Source organism: Podarcis gaigeae (genome assembly GCF_964106915.1).
Source record: "Podarcis gaigeae genome assembly, chromosome: 6".
Lineage (NCBI taxonomy): Eukaryota > Metazoa > Chordata > Lepidosauria > Squamata > Lacertidae > Podarcis > Podarcis gaigeae.
In genome coordinates this window covers 37,647,957-37,669,824 of record NC_139682.1, presented here as the reverse complement: position 1 = coordinate 37,669,824, position 21,868 = coordinate 37,647,957, and the positions used below count along the sequence as shown (strand labels likewise).

General features: G+C 44.5%; 2 protein-coding genes across 4 annotated transcripts in view; one reads left to right on the top strand and one right to left on the bottom strand.

The window, feature by feature from the left end:
* The window catches only part of CAMK1G (calcium/calmodulin dependent protein kinase IG), a 46,116-nt gene extending 40,439 nt beyond the window's left edge, over positions 1 to 5,677 (top strand). For all 3 annotated transcript variants that reach the window (XM_083745570.1, XM_083745568.1, XM_083745569.1), the window contains exons 12-13: positions 3,082 to 3,214; positions 4,896 to 5,677. In XM_083745570.1, coding sequence (XP_083601696.1) covers positions 3,082 to 3,172 — 91 coding nt within the window. In that variant the 3' untranslated portion in view covers positions 3,173 to 3,214; positions 4,896 to 5,677. The remainder of the gene's footprint in view (positions 1 to 3,081; positions 3,215 to 4,895) is intronic.
* Positions 5,678 to 5,978: 301 nt separating this feature from the next.
* LAMB3 (laminin subunit beta 3) overlaps positions 5,979 to 21,868 on the bottom strand; it is a 52,255-nt gene continuing 36,365 nt past the window's right edge. Inside the window, exons 15-25 of the mRNA XM_083745464.1 lie at positions 21,529 to 21,640; positions 20,887 to 21,259; positions 19,292 to 19,452; positions 17,478 to 17,686; positions 16,051 to 16,254; positions 15,122 to 15,266; positions 11,140 to 11,347; positions 9,833 to 9,974; positions 8,763 to 8,939; positions 7,962 to 8,115; positions 5,979 to 6,328 (exon numbers count right to left, since the gene is read on the bottom strand). Of these exons, the coding sequence (XP_083601590.1) occupies positions 6,189 to 6,328; positions 7,962 to 8,115; positions 8,763 to 8,939; positions 9,833 to 9,974; positions 11,140 to 11,347; positions 15,122 to 15,266; positions 16,051 to 16,254; positions 17,478 to 17,686; positions 19,292 to 19,452; positions 20,887 to 21,259; positions 21,529 to 21,640 (2,025 nt within the window). The 3' untranslated portion in view covers positions 5,979 to 6,188. The remainder of the gene's footprint in view (positions 6,329 to 7,961; positions 8,116 to 8,762; positions 8,940 to 9,832; positions 9,975 to 11,139; positions 11,348 to 15,121; positions 15,267 to 16,050; positions 16,255 to 17,477; positions 17,687 to 19,291; positions 19,453 to 20,886; positions 21,260 to 21,528; positions 21,641 to 21,868) is intronic.

Below are 21,868 nucleotides of genomic sequence, written 5' to 3'. Positions count from 1 at the left end.
AACTCCAAGCACGCCTGGAGGAAACGGACCATTTGGATCCCTTCCAATTGGGATTCAGGCCTCACCATGGGACTGAAACTGCCTTGGTCGCGCTGGTTGATGATCTCCGGCGGGCTAGGGACAAAGGTGAGAGCTGTTTCCTAGTTCTGCTGGATCTCTCAGCGGCCTTTGACACCATCGACCATAACATCCTTCTGGACCGTCTAGAGGGGCTGGGAGCTGGGGGCACTGTCATACAGTGGTTCCGCTCCTTCCTCCTGGGCAGTGTCCAGAAAGTGGTGGTGGGGGGTGAGTGTTCAGACCCCTGGGCTCTCACTTGTGGGGTGCCTCAGGGTTCTGTCCTCTCCCCCATGCTCTTTAATATCTATATGAAGCCGCTGGGAGAGATCATCAGGGGGTTTGGACTGGGTGTTCATCAGTATGCAGATGACACCCAGCTCTACCTCTCCTTTAAATCAGAACCAGTGAAGGCGGTGAAGGTCCTGTGTGAGTGCCTGGAGGCGGTTGGAGGTTGGATGGCGGCTAACAGATTGAGGTTGAATCCTGACAAGACAGAAGTACTGTTTTTGGGGGACAGGAGGCGGGCAGGTGTGGAGGATTCCCTGGTCCTGAATGGGGTAACTGTGCCCCTGAAGGACCAGGTGCGCAGCCTGGGAGTCATTTTGGACCCACAGCTGTCCATGGAGGTGCAGATTAACTCTGTGTCCAGGGCAGCTGTCTACCAGCTCCACCTGGTACGCAGGCTAAGACCCTACCTCCCCGTGGACTGTCTCGCCAGAGTGGTGCATGCTCTAGTTATCTCACGCTTGGACTACTGCAACGCGCTCTACGTGGGGCTACCTTTGAAGGTGACCCGGAAATTGCAATTAATCCAGAATGCGGCAGCGAGACTGGTGACTGGGAGTGGCCGCCGGGACCACATAACACCAGTTCTGAGAGATCTGCATTGGCTCCCAGTACGTTTCCGAGCACGATTCAAAGTGTTGGTGCTGACCTTTAAAGCCCTAAACGGCCTCGGTCCTGTATACCTGAAGGAGTGTCTCCACCCCCATCGTTCAGCCCGGACTCTGAGATCCAGCGCCGAGGGCCTTCTGGCGGCTCCCTCATTGCGAGAAGTGAGGCTACAGGGAACCAGACAGAGGGCCTTCTCGGTAGCGGCACCCGCCCTGTGGAACGCCCTCCCATCAGATGTCAAAGAGATAAAGAATTACCTGACGTTCAGAAGACATCTTAAGGCAGCCCTGTTCAGGGAAGTTTTTAATATGTAATGCTGTACGGTTTTTAACACTGATTGGGAGCCGCCCAGAGTGGCTGGGGAAAACTCAGCCAGATGGGCGGGGTATAAATAATAAATTTATTATTATTATTATTATTATTATTATTATTATTATTATCCTCCTCCCTTTTTCACTACTGACTCCTCCAAACACCAGAGCTCCAATCTCAGCATGGCCACAAAGGACATGCCAGGAAGGGTCTTGGACCCAAAGGCTCCTGAACTGCTTTAGTTCTCTGATGCATTCTCTGTCTGGGGAATAATTTTGTTATGCTCCTGAATCTGACTACATCTGTCCCTCCACTTCCTGCCCTCCATTGTCTCCAATGGGAGGGAAAATGTTAAGCCAAAAAAAGTGCATTCAGTATGCATTATACCTCTGTGCTAAATGTGCTCAACCATTTCGGCCTTCCCTGATACATTGTATGAACCTTTCCATTATGCTGTAGATGGGTTGTGATTGCCAAACCAGTTCAGGACAGCTGGATCCAGTAGGGGAGAGACTTGCTTTGTCCATTGCATTTTTGCCACCAGGTCCCAAATGAGATGCTGGCATGTGCTCCTACAGAGCAACAATTGTACCTGTAACCATTTTTGCTTTATCTTCTTTGGCGTATCTTGAGATTTATTGCAAAACTCACGGATTCTGATTCAAAGGAAAATATGAAAAGGCAATTTCCCTTGCCTTGAAAATTTCCTGAGGGTGTAATATCAGGCTTGAAGTAATTTGCTTTCATACACAGAACCCCGCAAAAATATTTGCTTTTGTTAGGAGACCATGCTGGAAATTATTCCCTTTGCTATGCGTTGACAAAACCAGAATGCACTGATGGCTTTAAAAAGTAGAGTGCTGCGATTTGGTGTCATCAAATCATGAAAACCCATCAGATTCACAGTAACTCCTAAAAGTATGACAGCTTTAAGAAGCTTAAATTAGTTTGTTCTCAGGTTACTCTATAAGGTGGATATAAAGCCTATGACAGGAATGTTCACATTAAATTTATCCATATTTTATCCCAGATTAACAACACTCCCACATAGAACAAGCAGTGCATGAGATGTTCAAATGTACTTTATGGTCTTGCATGCAAACCCAGCCTTATAAGTACTTCATTTTTCAAATTAGGCTTTTTTTAATCCACTTACTTTTGAAACGTTAAGGCAAAGGTTTTTATCCAACTAAGTTTTCCTTGAAGTAGACCCACTGAAATGAGTTGACCTAAATTAGCCTTGTCTATTGATTTCAGTAGGTCTACTCTGAGTATGATTAACATTGGATACAACCCAAAAATATCCAAATCTAGCAAGGGAAGTTAATAAGCAGAGGTAGACTTCTGCACCTGTGACTTATGTGTATGCAGTGAAGCATATGGGTGTGTAACTTCATCTGAACTGCAGCACTCTTCAAAACTCGCTTGTACAGGCTGGATACATCTGTAATTTGGATGTCAGTGTGTTATTACATTCTACGGGGCCTCAGTTTTGTATGAAATGTGTCTGATAAGATTCCCAAATTGTTGCAAGTTAAGCAGTAGACTATTTCCCCAACTGACTGTCAGCTTGATTCTTAACCATTTAATCTGCTGTAAGGATTTTATGCTGATGTGAGTTTCAAAATCATGCAAGGGGGAAAGTAGTAGTTTACTTCTTGCACACTTTATTGGTGAATAGATCCTTGAGCCATAAAGCTGCTGACCTATAGATGAGCTGATTCATATGTAAGTATTTTTAAACAATGCTGCCGCTGTCTTCCGCACATATAATTCACTCTTGTTTTGTTTTCAATGTTCTCTTCCAAATCTCAGTCATTTCAACTCAGAAGTCCTTGTTCCAGTGAAAGCCAGTAACCACTCCTATTTTGGCACTGGGCAAACTGGAGTTTGTTTGGTGATGTGATTGGAAAATCAGCCATTTGAGTCTTTCTCATACATTTACCAGGTAAGTGTGTCTAGATCCAGATGTATTGAGGGCCCTTTCTAGTGGTGAAACCTTGATGATCCAGTTCCAGTTCCATTCTCTCTTGTCCTTGCTTAATGCTTAGGTGAAAAGTGTCTTTGTTTAGCTAGAGAAGTTGGCTTAAATGTGCATGTATACCAAAGCACTGGAGAGGGGAATGCAGGTTGGCTCCCCCCCCCCCCCAATTGTGGCCCACTCTATTCTTTCATGCCTAGTTTGATTACACTGGACAGCTTTTGGAGGGCAGGAGGGTGCACTGCACTAGAAAATGCAGTTACAGATAGGTAGCCGTGTTGGTCTGCCATAGTCAAAACAAAAAAAAATTCCTTCCAGTAGCACCTTAAAGACCAACTAAGTTAGTTCTTGGTATGAGCTTTCGTGTGCATGCACACTTCTTCAGATACACTGAAACAGAAGGGTCTGGAAACTTCTGTTTCAGTGTATCTGAAGAAGCGTGCATGCACACGAAAGCTCATACCAAGAACTAACTTAGTTGGTCTTTAAGGTGCTACTGGAAGGATTTTTTTTTGTTTTGACTAGAAAATGCACTTATATGAGCAGTAGAAAGTTCTTTGGGCACATACTATAAACTCTTTGGTTTAATTTGCATTATAGTCCACTGGAGCCCTAGGATGCTTGTTGTAGTATTTATTTGGTTTACAAATATACAAGTAGGGAGTAAATGAAAGGAAACAGCATGCACCTCCTCAGCAAGCCATCAGGTCCACTATCCCACATCAGATCCCCAGAAAAAAAGGCTCTGCTTTCTTGCTCTCTATCTGCTCCAAATTGCTAGCATGTGCACACACCCCCAGTTGCTTCTCATTCTCCTTAGCTGGAGGGTGTAAACTTCCACTATGCTGATGTATCTCATAAGAAATTGTCAGGTACCAAGAGACCCTATGGTTAGAGATTTTTAGGATATGAATAGTCAGCCAGTCGCTGTAACACTCCTGAATGAAAATATCTCCAATCTCACTCTGAGAAATGTCTTTAAGTCAAGCTCCCCTATGAGAATCTGTCCAACTCATAGCTAGGTGTGTGTAAACCCATTGGTGTCAAAAAGCTTAACGCAGGGCACCTCAGACCCAGGGGCTGAGTATGGCCTTCTAGGCCTTTCTAATTCACCATTGACTCGTGGTGGTCAATGCCTCTTGAGTGCTTTTTCCTGACTGGAATGTGTCCTTGAAGTGTGATGATACCTGTGGGTTGCCTGGATGGTGGTTAGAGAGATGGGTGTAGAGAAACTTCTGACTTCTAATGAATGAAGGTGCCTGCCCCATGCACTGCTTGCATGCAACTCCCAGAGGTTCCCCATGAGGAAATGTGCCCTTTGGGATGAAAAAGATCCCCACACCTTAAAGCATGCTTAACTCTATATTAGATTATGGCCAGTGTTCCTTCTTCTGAGAGATCCTTAATGTTAAGTATATAAACTCTGCCAAGTGGAAAAGCAGTTTGAGAGCCAGCAGTGGTTTTGGTTCTTGGGGACAAACACTTAGTTTTATCACTGGTATTACTGTGTAGTTTTTGCTGAGCCACTATCCTCCATTTCAGTGGGCAGAGCTTTTAAAAACACCAGCCACAAGATAAACAACTGTAGCACTTCTGAATTTTGTGGAACTATGTTACACGTGACTAATAAGTTTCATCTCTTTCAGAGGGCTGTTGGATTCATCTCTTCAAAGCCACAAAATCAAACATCAATTGTGCAAGAAGAGAGAAGAGGAGCCTGGTCTGAGCTCTGCCAGGCCGAAGTGAGTTCTCAGTTGCCTGTGGCTGTTCATTTAAGTGCTACACATTCATAGGCCTGAGCAGTGCTTTTTTTCAGGGGGTACTCCAGTACCGGCACCTCTTTTTTGTTGTTAAAAAGTATGGCACTTACTGTAACAACTTCGTGGTGAGTACCGGCACCTATTTTTCTAGGGGGGAAAACAGTGGGCCTGAGGATTTCTGTGATGCAATTGACTTGAAATGTTAGCGGGGTTATTAATACCAACAAGAAAACATTTCTATGAAAGGAAGGCAGGTTTTTGCTAGCCATTTCAGTGTACTTATCTACATCCTTGCAAAAAGCTATCTTTTATGCGGGGGCGGGAAGTAGGGGGCATGTTTGCTTTGTATCTATAGCCTGTAGCTGTCCAGTGGAATAACAGAACACTTGCCAGGAGTTCTTCTTTTGTGCTGAGCCCATGTGGAAAAGGTGATCAAGTCTGAATGCATTCTATGCTGGCTCGCTTGTGTAGCTTTCATTACAGCTGTGGTAGCCAACGAGATGTCCTCCAGCTGTAGGTGGGCAAAAACTTCCATATTCCTTGTACATCTTCCAATGGATGCAGAGGGGACATACAGAGCATTCCTATTCTCTTGATGAAGCCAAGTTCTGCTTCCAAGCCAGTGATTCTACAATATGTACCATGCTTAATAAAGCTGTTTGGTTTTTAAGTGCTTGTTGGTTATTGATGGCAAAGGAAGTGGTCTGTTAATTCATTCTGGAGGGCGCTCACCAGAACTCCAAGGGCAGATTTTCTTCCTGCCGTCTGCAGAGTGTTATGCTGCCAGTAAAGCAGGTGGTGGCTAATAAGACAAGATGTCCTTGTAATATAAAGTCCAAGATACAGCAGTGTCATTATTATTGCTGCTCAAAATCACTATTCATGACTGTGTTTCTTCCCTAATCCAAATCCAGCTTCAGTCCCCCTTGTTTCTGTAGTGCAAAAGTTGCAAAATAAGCACACACTCTACATAAAAAGGAACCATCTGCAAGTTTTAATTCAAAACAGTAACTCTAAAGTATAAAAAAAGACCTTGAAAGGCAAATAAATTAACCCACTGACTTCTTTAAAAGCTAGGGCTCTTTTGGTTCACAGCTAGCTTCTCCTCCTGATAAAAGTGAACAAAGTTGTTTTATTTGTAAAGGGGGAAAGGCATCTGAAAAGAGACAGGAAGGGCTGTGCTAGTCTGTGCATGTGGCATAATATTCAACTCGACGACTGATATGATCGCGAATGGCTTCCACCTTTTTTTCCAGGCCTGCCAGCTTGGCTGATTCAAGGAGAAATGCGCTGTTGCTAACTTGAAGCTCTGTTTCTATAGCTGTGGGTTGAAAAAGAAATAGGGTACATGCACAGGAAAAAAAAGTTTTTGTGTCATCTCCAGTTCTTTAACATTATATATGTGTGTGTAGGCTGTTGCTCAGCAGCAGCCATGGATTTCTCATTCATCTGATCAGAGTGAAACTAAGCTGTTATATAATATGCCCCCTGTTGCAGAGTGTGTGTTAATCTTTCAAGGTCACACTTTATCTCTGGAGATCACTGGCTGATTCCTTGCATCCTACCCTCCCCCTTGCTTGCATTACCAAGCATGCACAGCTCTTTGTGCACAAATTCAGCATTACTTTTAAACTTCCTAATGCAAAGAACAAGCTTCAGTCCCAAGAGGAGGAAAGGCATATGCATGCAGAAAGCAGAAGACAGGTTCCAAGGATGGAAAAAGGACCTTGAGCACAACAAATCAATTAAGTGCTGCCACAGTTTGATGCAAGCATTCCTGCAAGTTCTGGATAGTAGTACATCTATTTTAGTAGACAAATTCAGCAGCTGACTTTTGCTTGAGTCTACACTCATAGATGCCTTGCAGACCACATTTTATGCCTATCCTTAACACCCCCCACTGAGCCTTCCTAAAACAGTGGCAGGATCTGAACCACAATTTTTTTAAAAAAATTGCTGCTCTAACACATAGCATCCTGAATCAGTTCCTTCCGATTAGGGGCAAACAAGTTTTGGCATTGACGTCAGCAGACACTGGTAAAATATGCTCTTCGTGTTCTGCATAGGAAATTGCCTGCTGCTCTATTTAGTAATATCAACACTCCTTGCTGCATTTAGCAAACTCTGAGCAGGAGTAACTGCCTGGCAGCAGCCAGCTGCCAAGTCTCTGGCACAGAGAGGCACCTTCAATGAAAGCCATTCATTAGAGGCACAGCTTTATCAATGGAAGCAACGCCGACTCCCCTTTCCAGCAACATCCCTGGCTCTGAGCCAGCCAGTTACTCATGCTCCACCTGCTACAGGGGCCAAGGCATTTAGTCTACGCACTGGCTGCTTCCCAAAGCGTGTCGAGCAAAGTCATTAGGTTTGAAAGCTTCAAACTGAAGTGTTCAAATGAAGCATCGAAAAAATCTGGCACTTGGCTTGGCAACCAGTTGTTAAGATGCGAGCCTGTGAGTGGCTCTATAGGAGACTGTGTTTACATGACACCCCCACCCCACCCTTCAGTGGACATAGCATCAAAAGAAAGAGCGGAGATACACGGGGGTTATTGCAGTCGCCGTTCGTTTCACCTTTCCACAAAACCCTGAAACTGGACTGGCAGAGATTTTGCTACTCCAAAAATGCACAGAGCCTCCATTTTGGAGAACATGCTCACAAGGCCTTATAGTCTTCAGCAGACTCCCATCACCCCGATTACTGGCCACACCACCTAGGACTAATGCAAGTTGGATGTCATCAACATCCAAAGGGCCAAAGGTTCCCCATTCCAGATTTGTATCCAAAATGAAACACCTTCAATACTGCTTTTGACTTTAGTAGGATTCTACTTATTCTAGAGATAAAATTAATCCACAGAGAACCTTTAGTGCTTTAAAAAACTGTAATCCTGTGTGGTCAGGCAAGGCAGAGAAAATTACTGTGAGGTCAGCTATAAGTCATGCTCTCCTTACCTCCCATTTTGGCCATCATACTCAAGGCTTCTGTGAACAATGAGCTGGCCTCCTTGTGGGCATTTTGGATCCGAGCCCCTTGCTCTCCCAGGTTTGATCCTTGTCCCATCCTCCTCTTAAGTTCTGCATATTTTTGTCTCACCTGTTCAAATCTCTGTGAAGAAATTGAGGGAACAGGCTAAAGTCACACATCTGACGGCTCTATCATGTGGATGCCATAGAATTTCCAATATCCCAATCTCCACTACAATATCCCCCAATGTTCTGGAGCAGATCTGTGGAAGGTGCAGAGTGTGCAAAGAGGAGGAAGGGGGAAATTCCATTGCTCATGCACAAATCCTTGCACTAATAGAACAAGTGCATTGAATACACCCCTGTATAACTAGATCAAAGGATTATGAAAAAAGATGAGGTGAGGCTGACAACTGCATGTGATATGTAAAATGCTCTTTAAACAACCCAGTTCTATGAATTCCATCAGTTCCTCAGTGGTCTGTTGTTTAGGGCTATAATTGAACCTAGCATGGAAAGCTGGACAAGCAAAAGGGGTATGTATGATAGAGACACTATATTATAGTGAGGCACCATGCCATCGTCATGAATAACCACCAAACTGGGAGCAGAATTCAAAGCAGCTCCCAAAAGGTATTGGCCAGGGCTGCTTGACTAATATTGCCCCCCAGAGCATGCAAACAACTACAGGAAACACAGTGATATGTTTTCCTTGAATCACAATATGACAGCTTTAAAATGAAGGGGGGAAGAAACATTGTAGTGTCTGGAAGCTCCCATTTCCCATACCTGCTGAGTGCTCCTTGCTTGCTCACTGGCTTCTCCTGCTTTTTGCTGAGCATCAGCAGCCAACAACAGGTTCTGCTTTGCATTAAGCTGTAGCTGGGCAAGTCTCCCAGTGAAACCATCCAGCTGACCAGTGATGTCCTGCACACGCTTCTCAGCTGGATTAAGGACAGCCTGGATCTGAGCATCCCAAAAGAGGAAACATTTAGCAATGAAAATTCTTGTCCCTGAAAAAATATATTCATTGCAAAAACTTTGTTCTACTCAAGAATCTATGGAAATCACCAACTTTTTTTGGACCAGCAGGCACACTTCAAATATTTAGACTGCTATGGGTGCTAGTTCTAAAATGGTGGTTGTTAGGACGTGGCAGAATACAAAATGGCTGGCAGAACACAAAACAAGCGTGTCCAGTCATTACTGATTTCTGCCTCCTGCTCCCCCAAGAACCTCCTGCTTGCCATAGGAAGTCACCCATGCCCTGCTAATCTCAATGGTGGAGATGGCACAATATTGATTACCTACACACACACACACACACACACACACACACACACACGCACACACGATGCTGTTGTTGTCTAATAAAAACAGAGCATTCCCCAGAACCGGGGGAAATGTGTGTGTACAAAAATATATTCTCTTGCATGAAAAAATGCAAGACGGCCAACAACTGCTCATGTCCTCCCAGTTGGCAATCCATGTCTCAGGAAATAATGAAGACACTTAGCTTATCCAGACTTGAAATGGGACTGAATATTTTTAGGTTAACTGTTTAGGGTTAGAATAGTTGACATTACCTGGACTGTGCAAGGGAAGGGAAGTTATGATGCTCTGAGTCTGAAATCAATCTTTATAATGCTATTCCTTTAAATAGGTAATGTGCTTTATTGTTTCTGTCGGGGAGTGTGTAGGTGTTCCACCTTCACAGAACTTCTTCTTTTTTTAACATGAGTCATCGACAGAACAATAAAGATGTATTTGGGCCTGGAGGATCACAAGTCCTGCCGGCTTGCTTTAGAGTAAGCCATTCATTTGGGGGCTTCAGAGCCAGAGACTCAAGTATCACTCACCTCATTAAGGCGGTCTTGGATGAGCCGGAGGGAATAGCCAGAGCCACTGATGGTGTCCTCAGCCTCCTGAAGTGCTGTGTTTGCTTGCTTCAAATTCTCCACCACATCTTCCACATTGGCCCCAATAGCATTGGCCCGATTCCTAGGAAAATGTTAAATGTATATTTATGAAAAAGAACCCCTCTGAATTCCCATCACATATTGCTACATGAAAAATAGACAGACTGGGCCAGTAAGAAGTGGGAAGTGGCAGAGAGGATGGACTACAACAAGCATCTATAAACAAAGCATCCACACCATACATGTAAAGCACATTTTACTCTCAAAGGATCCTGGGAACTGTAGTTTGCTTAGAGTGCTGGGAAGTGTAGCTCTGTGAGAGGTAAACTACAGTTCCCATGATGCTTGGTGGTGCTTTGGACGTATTCTGTGTGTGTGTGTGTGTGTGTGTGTGTGTGTGTATATATATATATATATATATATATATGCAGCAGGGACAAAACCTTGAGCAGCGTCCAAGCAAGATAAGCCAGCAAACTTTAATTCAGAATCTTAGGTGGTTACCGAAGTGAGCGCTAGTGAAAAATGTTGTCTGTGTAAAAGATCCCATCACTTTATGCTAGCATGGTGAGAGCTAATAACATATTGTACAGCAGCTACAATATATGATCTGTCATCCAGGAAATCCTTGGCTCCCATCTCCATTCCAAGGATAAGTTTCTGCAATAGGCTAACCTTCTACATTTGCAGGGATACTCATAACACCACCCTTTTTTTTTTGTTATTTGGCTATATAACCTTTGATAGAATACAGAAAATTGAACAAACTTTGTTGCATTACATTCTTCATTAAATTATCTTTCCATCGATATATAACTTTATGGTATTACTCTAAAAGAAAGTGGTGTTATGAGAGCCACCAAAGCTCGGAAATACACTTTTCCCAACAGGTTTCCACAATTTTGGCCACTAGTGTAGGTGGATTGGATGCAGGGTTAATGTCTGTCCAGAAAGGAGAGCACTGTTCCTGTATTCAACCAATAGAGTGGGGTGATGCTTCAATGATGTGGCTGGCATGCTTCTACCAACAGATCTCAGTGGGTGCTAAATGAAACCACATCACATATATAGTGTCTTATTTGAATTGGTTTAAAAACTTGAGGTTTTGCACACACGTCCCCGGGAAGCCTCAAGAAGGCAAAGAATCTTGTACTAGCTATAGGGCAGGACCTTTCTTCTGAATAATATCTACAAACAGGTTCCATCACTCTCCTTACATGATCCAACAGTACTAAAGGCCTCTTTACCTGGCTTCTTCTGCCTGCTGCTGAAGCTGTCTGGCCTTAGCAACATCCCCAGCCGTTTGGGAAATGAATGTCTCAGGGCACTGCAGCTTAGCTGCCAGGCTCTGAATCTCATTCATTTTCCTGAGGACTGTGGCAGTGTCAGTGGGAAGGCGAAGGGACAGGACGTAATCGCTGACCTGCTGGATGGTAGCAGCATCAGTATCTGGATCTGCAAAGATAAGAGTGGAAAAAAGTCAAGTCGAGGCCAAGTGAGAGTATATATCTTATTCAACAAACCAGAAGTTTCCTTGAAGCAAATCAAACACTGGGTCGCTAGGGAAAGCCAGATCTGCTGCTCTTCTAAATATAATTACAGGACAAATATTGGTGCAAAGACACACACACATCTCATCTTCACCTATGTTTACTCCAAACTCTTGTCCTTACTGTTATTTTTTCCTTGGAGATGGAAGGAAACACTGTTGTCCAATCATGGCTATGGTAAAATCCAGGATTCGCCCAGGATTTCAGAAAACAATCTGAAGAAACTGAACTCAGGCAGGCCACAGCCCTATTCAGGTGCTGTGCCTCCATCATATGAAGAGGAAGGGGTCTGGAGAAGGGAGCCTCCACAACATGTCGCCTCCACAACATGTGACACAGGCTAAAGCTCTGTGTGATCAGGGTTTGAAATCATACAAGGAGCCCAAAGGCATAAAGCAGACTCTGAGATTCAGACCTTCTAGTTGTGACACCTGGAGAGCAGTGGGGCACAATGCAAGGAGCATGGCTAATGAGCATGGCTCCATTCTCCTGTGATTATTAGAACCACACAAAGGCTTTTTCTCCTGAACAGGGCTTTTGTGAGTCTAGGAATTAAAGGCATAACTGAGGCCAGTTAAGCCATGGGATGTTGATGGGCTGGGAAATGGAGGGAGAGAATGAGAATTGGCCTGTGTGGGTGTGTCAAATTGTTTATAGTATCCTTGAGCTCAGCATTAGGAAATGACCCTCTCCATCCTATTTTATACTCCTCCAAGCTCTTTATCAATCTTGACTCCTTTGCAACTGTATAGCACAGTGAGAGGTGCCACCTCCAACCAACACTCAAAGGGTTCCTGTTCTAGACCGTACAAAGCACTGACAAGGAGCATTCCTGTTAGGATGTGGGTGATACACTGGGGGGGTGTGTGTGTTGTAGGTTCCCACTGGTTCCTTATATTAGCAAAGCCTGAAATGTTCAAAAAAAACAAGGAAGCAGATTGAAGAGAGTACATAAGGGTGCTAATAAGAAATTCAGGAAGCGTCAGAAGCTAACAGTTAAGGGGGAAACTAGGCATGGACATCAAACTGTCACCATTTTGCGGGAGGGTTTCAAGCGCATACTGTACATTTAAGTTCACACAATCCAATTGGATTAACACACTCTGTCACCCTAGTGCAACAAATCGACTTTATAAAAGAATCAGCCTCTTTGCAGTTTGGAAAGTGAAGGAAATGCAATGAAAAGGGTGGGATGAATGAACGATTAACAGGAGGATATAAAAACACCCCACAAGCAAATCAGGATAAACACAGGACAAATTCTCAATGTTGTATAACCATCTCACACGCAAATCAGAACAAATGCTCACTAAAGACTGCATAGAGTCTAACCTCTGCATAAGCTTTGTGCAAGAAAATCCAGGTGAATTCTAAATAAACAGGTTGTCTGGAGGAGGAGCTCTTAGTTAACATTCCAGTTGTGTAGACATTCCCCTTTTGAATCTGGCCACCCTAGCTGTCAGCAGCACTTCTTATTCTCTCTACATGTAGACATTTTTCAAAGCAGCAGGAGTTAACTGGTCCATCACTCTCTGCATCTGCCACATCTGAGATGTCTCAACATTTCATGATTTATTCTCACAACCAAAGTATCCCACCCTCTCAGTATTCTCCCCTAGATACTTGTCAAATCACAGCCTTCATGCTTGTCAGTATGCACTGCTCAGGGAGAAGTCTCAAGCAAGAGATGGGGATTTAGAGAGAGCGCTATTCAAATAGGCAAGTTGTTATATATAGGCTTCTAACAAAATAATATTAACTAATGATAATGCATGACTTAAAAAAAAAGGATTGAGGAGCATATTTTCATGCTAAATAATGCCTGCAATTTAAAAACAAATGTGTTAAAATGCATAAGGAAGAAATCACCCAAGAAGATGATTGGACGATTAAATACTCAGAAATATAGTCCACTGTATTCAGCAGAGCTTACTCTAAAGTAAGAGTCCCAAGGGCTAAAGCCTAACAGTGAAATCCCATATGCATCCACTCAGGAATAAGTCCTATTGAAGTTAGCTGGCATAGCCTGATGAATTCAACTAAGGCCTAATCAGATTAGACCCAATTAAATTAATGAATTCAAGTTAGTCATGCCTATTAACTTCAGTGAGCCTAGTCTGAGTAGGACTAGTGGTTAATATCTTCTTCTTCTTTACACATTGGTCTCCCCTGAAGAAGATGCTGGGCAGATACCCATGTCTGAATTAATTTTTTTCAGGGGTGGGCAACTGAAGAACCACTAAGTCAATTAGCAATGACAGGAGAGGAACTTCTAGCAAAACAATACAAATTAGCAGGTCACAAATTCCAGATACTCTCATACACCCAGGAGCTCAAATGTGAAAATGTTCACCTCCAAACAAAAAAATAAGCCATGGCACCAAATCAGCTTCCTTATCGTGGGATTGGTTAGTAGCACCTATGTGTTGCCGGGGAACAGGGGTGGGTGGGAAGGAAGAGCCAGGGATAGACTCTTCTCTGTGATGGTCCCAGATCCCTGGAACAGCTTCCCTAGGAAAATATGCATGGCTCCCTTCTTTGTCTACAGTTAAAGGTAAAGGTAAAGGTACCCCTGCCCGTACGGGCCAGTCTTGACAGACTCTGGGGTTGTGCGCCCATCTCACTCAAGAGGCCAGGGGCCAGCGCTGTCCGGAGACACTTCCGGGTCACGTGGCCAGCGTGACATCGCTGCTCTGGCGAGCCAGAGCCACACACGGAAACGCCGTTTACCTTCCCGCTGGTAAGTGGTCCCTATTTATCTACTTGCACCCGGAGGTGCTTTCGAACTGCTAGGTTGGCAGGCGCTGGGACCGAGCAGCGGGAGTGCACCCCGCCGCAGGGATTCGAACCGCCGACCTTTCGATCGGCAAGTCCTAGGCGCTGAGGCTTTAACCCACAGCGCCACCTGCGTCCCTTGTCTACAGTTACCTCACTGAATTACTGTCAGCATTTGCATCCTAGAATTGGTAGGAACCTCATAGCGCATCAAGTCAAACCCTCCTGCTTTGCCCGAAGTTGTGCGAAACTGTAATGTCAGAATGCCACCGATATCTTTGAAGGTAAGGCCCCCATTGACCAAACTTTTGCAACTAGATCCTGGGCTGGCATATCCTTTCTCTTAAATGCACTCCTGCACTGCCAGTACAACTTTTCTACCACATGCCCTTTACTCAAAAGTAAACTCCCACATGTTTTAAGCATAACTTGGGAAGTAGTCCAGCTCATAACCATTTGGATAAAGCTTTTGTGCATAACCACTATGATGCACAATGGGTTCTATTTCTGTACCAGCGGGCAGGAGACACAGACAATTGACAAAAGATATTGAGCAAGGAAAATACAAGCAGGAAGAATGGTTTTGTAACAGCCATCCTCGAATAGCGGCAAATTTGCTGTATGCTTTTCATCTGCTGTATTTGTCTCTGAAAGGCTTGGAGGAAGTCTTGCCTGCTATCTAATGTTTTTTCCTTTCCCCAGCAACAGCTAGCTGCTATCTATCTGGCCTTAGCATACATTTTAGGACTATTCATATTCCTGTAAGCATGAAACTTTTTAATCAATGAATTGGTCCAATGAATGATCATTTGCTTCATGTAGGTTTGTTTTATGAGAAAGCTGACCATTTTAAAGATAATGTAATGGCAAGTAATCAAAGACAGAAGTTCATGCATAGACTTACCTGACAGGAAGTTGCGAACCTGGTAGATGAACTGCTGGGTGCGATGGATGTCTCCCTCTATCTGGGCCCTAGTTGAAGTCATTTGGTCTCCCAGGCTCTGGGCATTAGTCTGAATTTGGCCAACGGCTATTTCTGCAGCTCTGATCTATGTCAAACAACATGCAAGGCAGAGTCAGTTTCTAAGATCCTAAACTGGTTCCAGAGTGTCATTCATCCATACTTTCAATCTCCCTGTTTCTTAATTACCCAGTGCTTCCTAGTATTTCAGAAACAAAAAAATGTGTTTTTATAGTGAAAAATGTAGACATTGAGGAAGAAAATGAATAGTGCCATTGCCTTCTCTGCAACAACCAACAGGCACTCAGAACACAGATATTTGTTTCTGCACAATCCCACTATGGCATCACAACAACATGCATTATGCACATTCACAAGCAGGTTCTCATTTGCTCCACACACCATAGTTTTGTTCAGGAAGAGGACACACCCAAGATGCTTCTTGGATGTTTCACTTTCAGCTGTTGTGCTGGTGCAGAGACAGCCAACCTGGTGCCTTCCAGGTGCTTCTCAATGACAACTCCAATTATCCCTGAATGTTAGCGAGGTTGGCTAGGGCTGATGAAAGCCTGAGTCCAACAACTTCTGGAAGACACCCTGCCCTGTGCAGTGTACCTGTCAGACAGGGCACCCTCACAAAGCAATATTCGCCAGGTGGATCTCCCAAACTGAAAAGTTACCTGGGCAGAGTTTAAAATTGAAGGAATGCTGTTTGATGTTGGGTGTCGTGACAAACATGTTCACATGTTCACAAAATGCCACACAGCACAAGTCATGCATTTTCCTTGGCAATTGCAAAAGAGTTTTCACTCTTTGTCTCCCAAGAAAGCAAAGGTAGGAGCTCTCCCTTTCCTTTCTACACACACACACACCATCTGTGTAGTCTCCTGAAGTCGGATATTTAAGTTGTGGATATCTTGGGAGGTTTTCGTGGCAGTTTGGATGGAACTTCCAGAAAGTGAGAACACTCCAGTACAGCTCCGACCAGGGCCACATCCAGTTGTGTTTTGCTGTGGACATACTTCTCCAGGACATTCTCCAGGGCTGCAAATCTCTGACCTGATGCCACTGCAAATCTAAACATAGAAGCCACACAATCAGTTAAGTTATGCCTTCAATAATACAAAACCCAAAAATGATTCAGGGAGTTACTATCTTCATGCACTTATGGTACAGCACATCCACTGATGCACAGCACCCAGCTTTAGATGCCCAAATGGAGACAACATAAAAGGACTGCTTGGGAGTCAGTGGGGTGGGATGGGGAAGGAGACTTTTTTCCAGTCTGTGTCCGTTTTGCACCTGCTCATTCTTAAGTCCATTCCATCCAATTTCCTGCAGCTAATTGACAGCCAGTGCAATTCTTCCAGCAGCGGGGTAACATGATAGCAAAAGGTGACCAGAGCAGCCTCCACATCTTACACTAGCTGCAGTTTCCAGGTCAACCTCAAGGGCAGCCCCAAAGGGAGAGCTGAACATTGCTGTTCTGCTTTAATACTTCATACACAAATAATGCTTTGGATTCTCATAAATATTAAGTAAAATTTCCCAGAAAGGGATTAAAAGCACTGCCACAGCAGCAAGCTAAAAGAAACCATTTGCAGCCCCACGGAGCCACAAATGGACAGGGCAACTGTTGTAAGCCCTACCTTTTCTTACTACATTCCAGTCACACAAAATCCAGAGATTTCTACACACACACTATATCTACATATTCCTCCATCTAGGCAAGCAAAAGGCAGGCCAGGCCAAAGCACTCAAGGGGCGCAGTTCTTGGCTGGTGAAGGAACATGGCCTGGAAAGTGTCTCAAGGGACAGAGAGTCAATGGGTGCTGCCTTGGGTATTTGGGTTGGAGGTCCTTCACCCTTACTCCAGGAGGAAAGCAGACATCCTCTCCCCACCCCAACTACGAACAACTGTAGGGTTCACAGGAGAGAAAGAGATCTAGAGGCAGTTGAGTTTCCTGATATCCCCAACTCCTCCACACCCATAGATTTCATTTGAGAGCACTTGCGCTGAAATGCAGCAAGATTAGATGGGTGATTTTTCATGGAAACTGGAGATGCTGGCATCAGTCTCCATGGCAATAGAAGAACTGCAGAAAAGAGGAATAAAAAAACCCAATAACAATAACAGACTTTGGCCCCAAACAACCTTCCGCCTCATTAGTCTGCAGCCATTATTGGGCTGCAGTCAGAACAATAGGAAGCAGTGTTCACTGGGTAACAATTTATGAGGCAAATTGAGCAATGATGCTATGCAGTGACACCTTTGGCAGAGGTTAACTGCTGGCTTCACCTTATTAATGGCAGGAGTCAAGTTTGGAGAGAAGGTCATTTCAGCCTGCAGAGCCTCCAGTCCTGACCCATGGCTTGCAAGATCACTCTCTAGCTCCTCAGCACTCTGCCTGTTTTCCACAGACTGGGCCAGCCGCCTGGAAGAGCCAGCTATGCGCAAGCTGGCATTGGAAGATGTCTGATGCGCAGAGCTGAGTGTCTTGAATGCTCCTAGGGAAACAAAGGAAAAAATGATGTTTAGATGGCTTAGTGACTCACAATGCAGCTTTCCTTTCCAAGGCCTCCTGGTATGGAGTTCTACCTTGAAAAAAGGAGGAAGGAGGATCTGCCAGAGCAGTGAATCACAAGGACGCCAGCTGAAAAGCACTTGCCAATCGCAATTCACATGAAACTGCTTAATGGCTGTTTTTGTCTTGCATTAGTGTTTTGTTTTGAAAATGTATTATACAAAGGTAAGCTGTACTGTACATGGTATAGTAGAGATGTGCCTCTGCCACCTGCAGCTCCAAGATTCACATCAGAACTCCGCAAGCTAAGGTATGTGGTCCGACACACCTCCTTCCTTCCATCAGGGTTCAGAAAAGGTTCAGAAAAGGAGGCAAAACTGAAGCTACTGCAGTAAATGAACATGTTGGTTTGAGAAAGTGCTGGAGGATCAGTTCCAGAGTAAATATATTACAGTGGTACCTCGGGTTACATACGCTTCAGGTTACATATGCTTCAGGTTACAGACTCCACTAACCCAGAAACAGTGCTTCAGGTTAAGAACTTTGCTTCAGGATGAGAACAGAAATCATGCTCCGGCGGCGCAGCAGCAGCAGGAGGCCCCATTAGCCAAAGTGGTGCTTCAGGTTAAGAACAGTTTCAGGTTAAGAACGGACCTCCGGAACGAATTAAGTACTTAACCCGAGGTACCGCTGTACATCCAGAGTTGCCATCACACTTCACCTACAGCAAAATCTGGAAGCTAATTTGGAGCTTCCTAATCAAGGGAAACATCCAGTGATTTTCAAGGGAAGCAAAAAAAGTTTCAATCAGACTGGTGATAATTCCCTGGAGGGGAGGATGTTCTGCACACTTCTAATTAGATCACCAAGCAGGAACAGAAACAAAACATACATTTCTTGAAATGGCCTACTAATACCACTGGGGTGTGTCTGGAAAGCCTCAGAGCAGCACTTTGCTGGTAAGAACTATAGGCTGTGTGATGTGAGTGAGAAGAATAATTAGAAACGCCTTGCAGATCTGCCCGAGACTGGAGCCCGGGGTCAATTCACTGAAAGTCATTCTTTTTGATGTAGAGTTGTTATGTTACTTTGAAGCACTGCAAAATCTGTTTACTAGATATGCTAGTGGGATGAAGCTACACACCCTGAGCGGTGAGGCCGGTTTCATAACACCTTTAACACAGGGGGGAAGAAGAAGAAATATATTCCATCCACAGTAGGTTGCCATTTTTAAGCAGCTGAAAACAAAAGTGCTGTGTGCAAATGAGCAAAGCTTCCACTGAGGGTCACTAGGAAATGTGCTTTTGTGAGAGTGCAATGTTGTCTCTGATATAAGCTCCTGTGCTTGGATCCACTCTTACATGCAAAGGGGGGAGGGTTGGAAGAGGAAAAATGAGAAGTGGGAAAGATTGCGAAAGTCTGACTTAAGTTGAAGATCTCTCTTCTTCAATTTCTTTCAGGCAGGACACAAAATCCACAATATGGCAAAGCCGCCCATTAATCAGATAATTGTCCGTATTTACAGTAGGAGATACAGCCGCTTATGTATGAAATGATGAATGTAGTGGTTGAAACACAGGTATTATACCTGAGACATCTGCACTTCGGCTGGCTTCAAACTGGGCCTTCTTGTTTTGGTACTCAGAGATGATCAGTATCAGGCTTCTATCAAGATTATCCATATCTATGGATAAAGAGGATGCTTCATCCCTGAAAGGTATTTCATGTCTTAAACCTTCAGTGGTCTGCCTGGAATTAACAAAACAAAACAGGATAGTTGGTTTTGGTTTCCGCCTACATCTTGTCATTATTCTCTTTCTTTCATCCAGTGATTACTGCCCTTAAAACCTTCATGGCAACATACACCCATGAAATCAGTGGCACTTCTTTGAAATAAAGCTCGAAGATTCTGACTCATATATCAGCAGCCGAGTACCCACTGGTATCAAATGTAGGACAACAAATGTAACAGAAGGGACAGAACAGAATTTTAATTTAATACTATTATTTGTTTGCTAATTTTCTATACAACCCTCCATCTGAGGATCACAGGGCAGTTTATAATAATTAACAGACAAGGACTGAAGTGGATGAAGTAATTAAAACAATTGATTCAAACATATAATCACTGAATGGGCAGCTGGATACCACCTTGAATGTGCACAGTGTTTCACAGACTTTATACTGTGAAACAATTGAAAGCATGTCATTAGTATTCTGTGCCCCTATGAGAGACTAAAAGACTGATTTCTTCATAGACTGCTAGTGAATCAAGGGGCTCCTGCAGATGATCTGCTTATTGAACATTCATTCCACTTTGTTTGCACAAAGTTTACACAGAGGTTAGACTATGTGAGGTCTTTCTTGAGTATTCGTTCCTATCTTGTTTGCAGGGCAGTAATGTAACAATGCGGGACGCTGCGGCTTTTACCCACCGCGCCTAGCGCTTTCCGATCGAAAGGTCGGCGGTTCAAATCCCCGCGGCAGGGTGCGCTCCTGTTGCTCGGTCCCAGCGCCTGCCAACCTAGCAGTTTGAAAGCACCCTCGGGTGCAAGTAGATAAATAGGGACTGCTTACTGGCGGGAAGGTAAACGGCACTGGCTCACCAGATGCAGCTTTGTCACACTGGCCACGTGACCCGGAAGTGTCTTCGGACAGCGCTGGCCCTCGGCCTCTTAAGTGAGATGGGCGCACAACCCTAGAGTCTGTCAAGACTGGCCCGTATGGGCAGGGGTACCTTTACCTTTACCTTTTAATGTAACAATGAGCCTTCATCCTGATTGGTTGCCTGGCATTCATATGTACATAAGTACATTTCCTTGTCATTTTCCTAGCCACTCTTTTTCGAGTTGGATTTGTCTCGCTAGAGCAACAGAGCACTTTAATCCAACTTCACAAACCTCCATTTACAATATGCACTTGAATCCCTCTCACAAAACAGTGGCAGTCTGGAGGCACCCAAGAAAGGATTGGCAAGGAACTAGGGCCCCTCTCTAGGTCCCCGGCAATGAAATCTTTAGCCCAAGGTGGGGCTTGAAACTGCAACCCTGAGATTAAGCATCTCATGCTCTACCCATTAAGTAGAAGAGAGACTGCTTAAAAGCAAAGCATCAGAGATTGTTATCTGCATGCTTTGGACAATGCTTGCTTGCTGCCAGTAAGTAGAATGCAATTCCTGTTCACCTGATCGTAGCAATGGCATTGGCCACCTGATCCAGCCCTTGCTCCGTCAAGAGGGGGTTTCCCAGGATCCCTTGGATGAGCTGCACTTCGCCTTCTGCTTCTAAGAGGCGGGTGCTGAAGCCGGAGCTCATTGTCCCCACCTGAAGCCGCTGGGTGGAATTTTTCAAGGTGGCCTGGCGCAAGCCAAACCTATGGAGCTCATCATCATAGGCCTGGAAGCAAGGGTTGCATGCCTCACAGTGGTCATAGTTGCCACAGTAGCCCCGCTGGCACTGGTCACAGCGGTCTCCAGTAAAGCCGGGACGGCAAAGACATCTGCCTGTCAGCTTGTCACAGCCCATTTCCTCTGTGCCCTGGAAGTTGCAGTTGCAAGCTGTTGAAAGAGAACAAGAAGGGTCTGGATCCCTCAAAAATAGTCACAGGCTTTACTTGCTGGTTACAGGCTGACATTTCCACAGTGCATCCCTCTGGCTGCTCACTCTTCTCCCCAACAGCCAGCTGTTAGAGAAGGTGGGAGATGAACTACAACCACATTGGGAAGGCCACAGGCTCCTCCAGACCTCAGTTAGATGGAACAGCAAGGTGGCAAGAACCATTTAAATACCCAGTGGTTTACAGGTGGGTGCAACCTGCATTCCTTACCTCTACATCCTGTCCTGACATCTCCATAAGACTGGTCCGGACAAACCCGTACTTCAGGAGCAGAGCATGTCAGGCCCCCATAGCCTTCTCTGCATGGACACTGCCCTGTAAACTGCAGAACAAGAGAGAAGGATGCCAGGGAGGAAATCACTTTGACATAGAACTGCAGAGTTAGGCCTGTTGGTCTGGAGAATAGTTGAGTTCCAGAAGGGGTTTACAAAGAAAAGCTCCAACTTCGGCCTCAGCTGCTTGTTTTTCATGAGAAAGCATTCGTGGTAGGAATGGAAAAATCAGTCTATTACCATTACAGGTCAGTTTCACATGTATTTGAGCATTATGT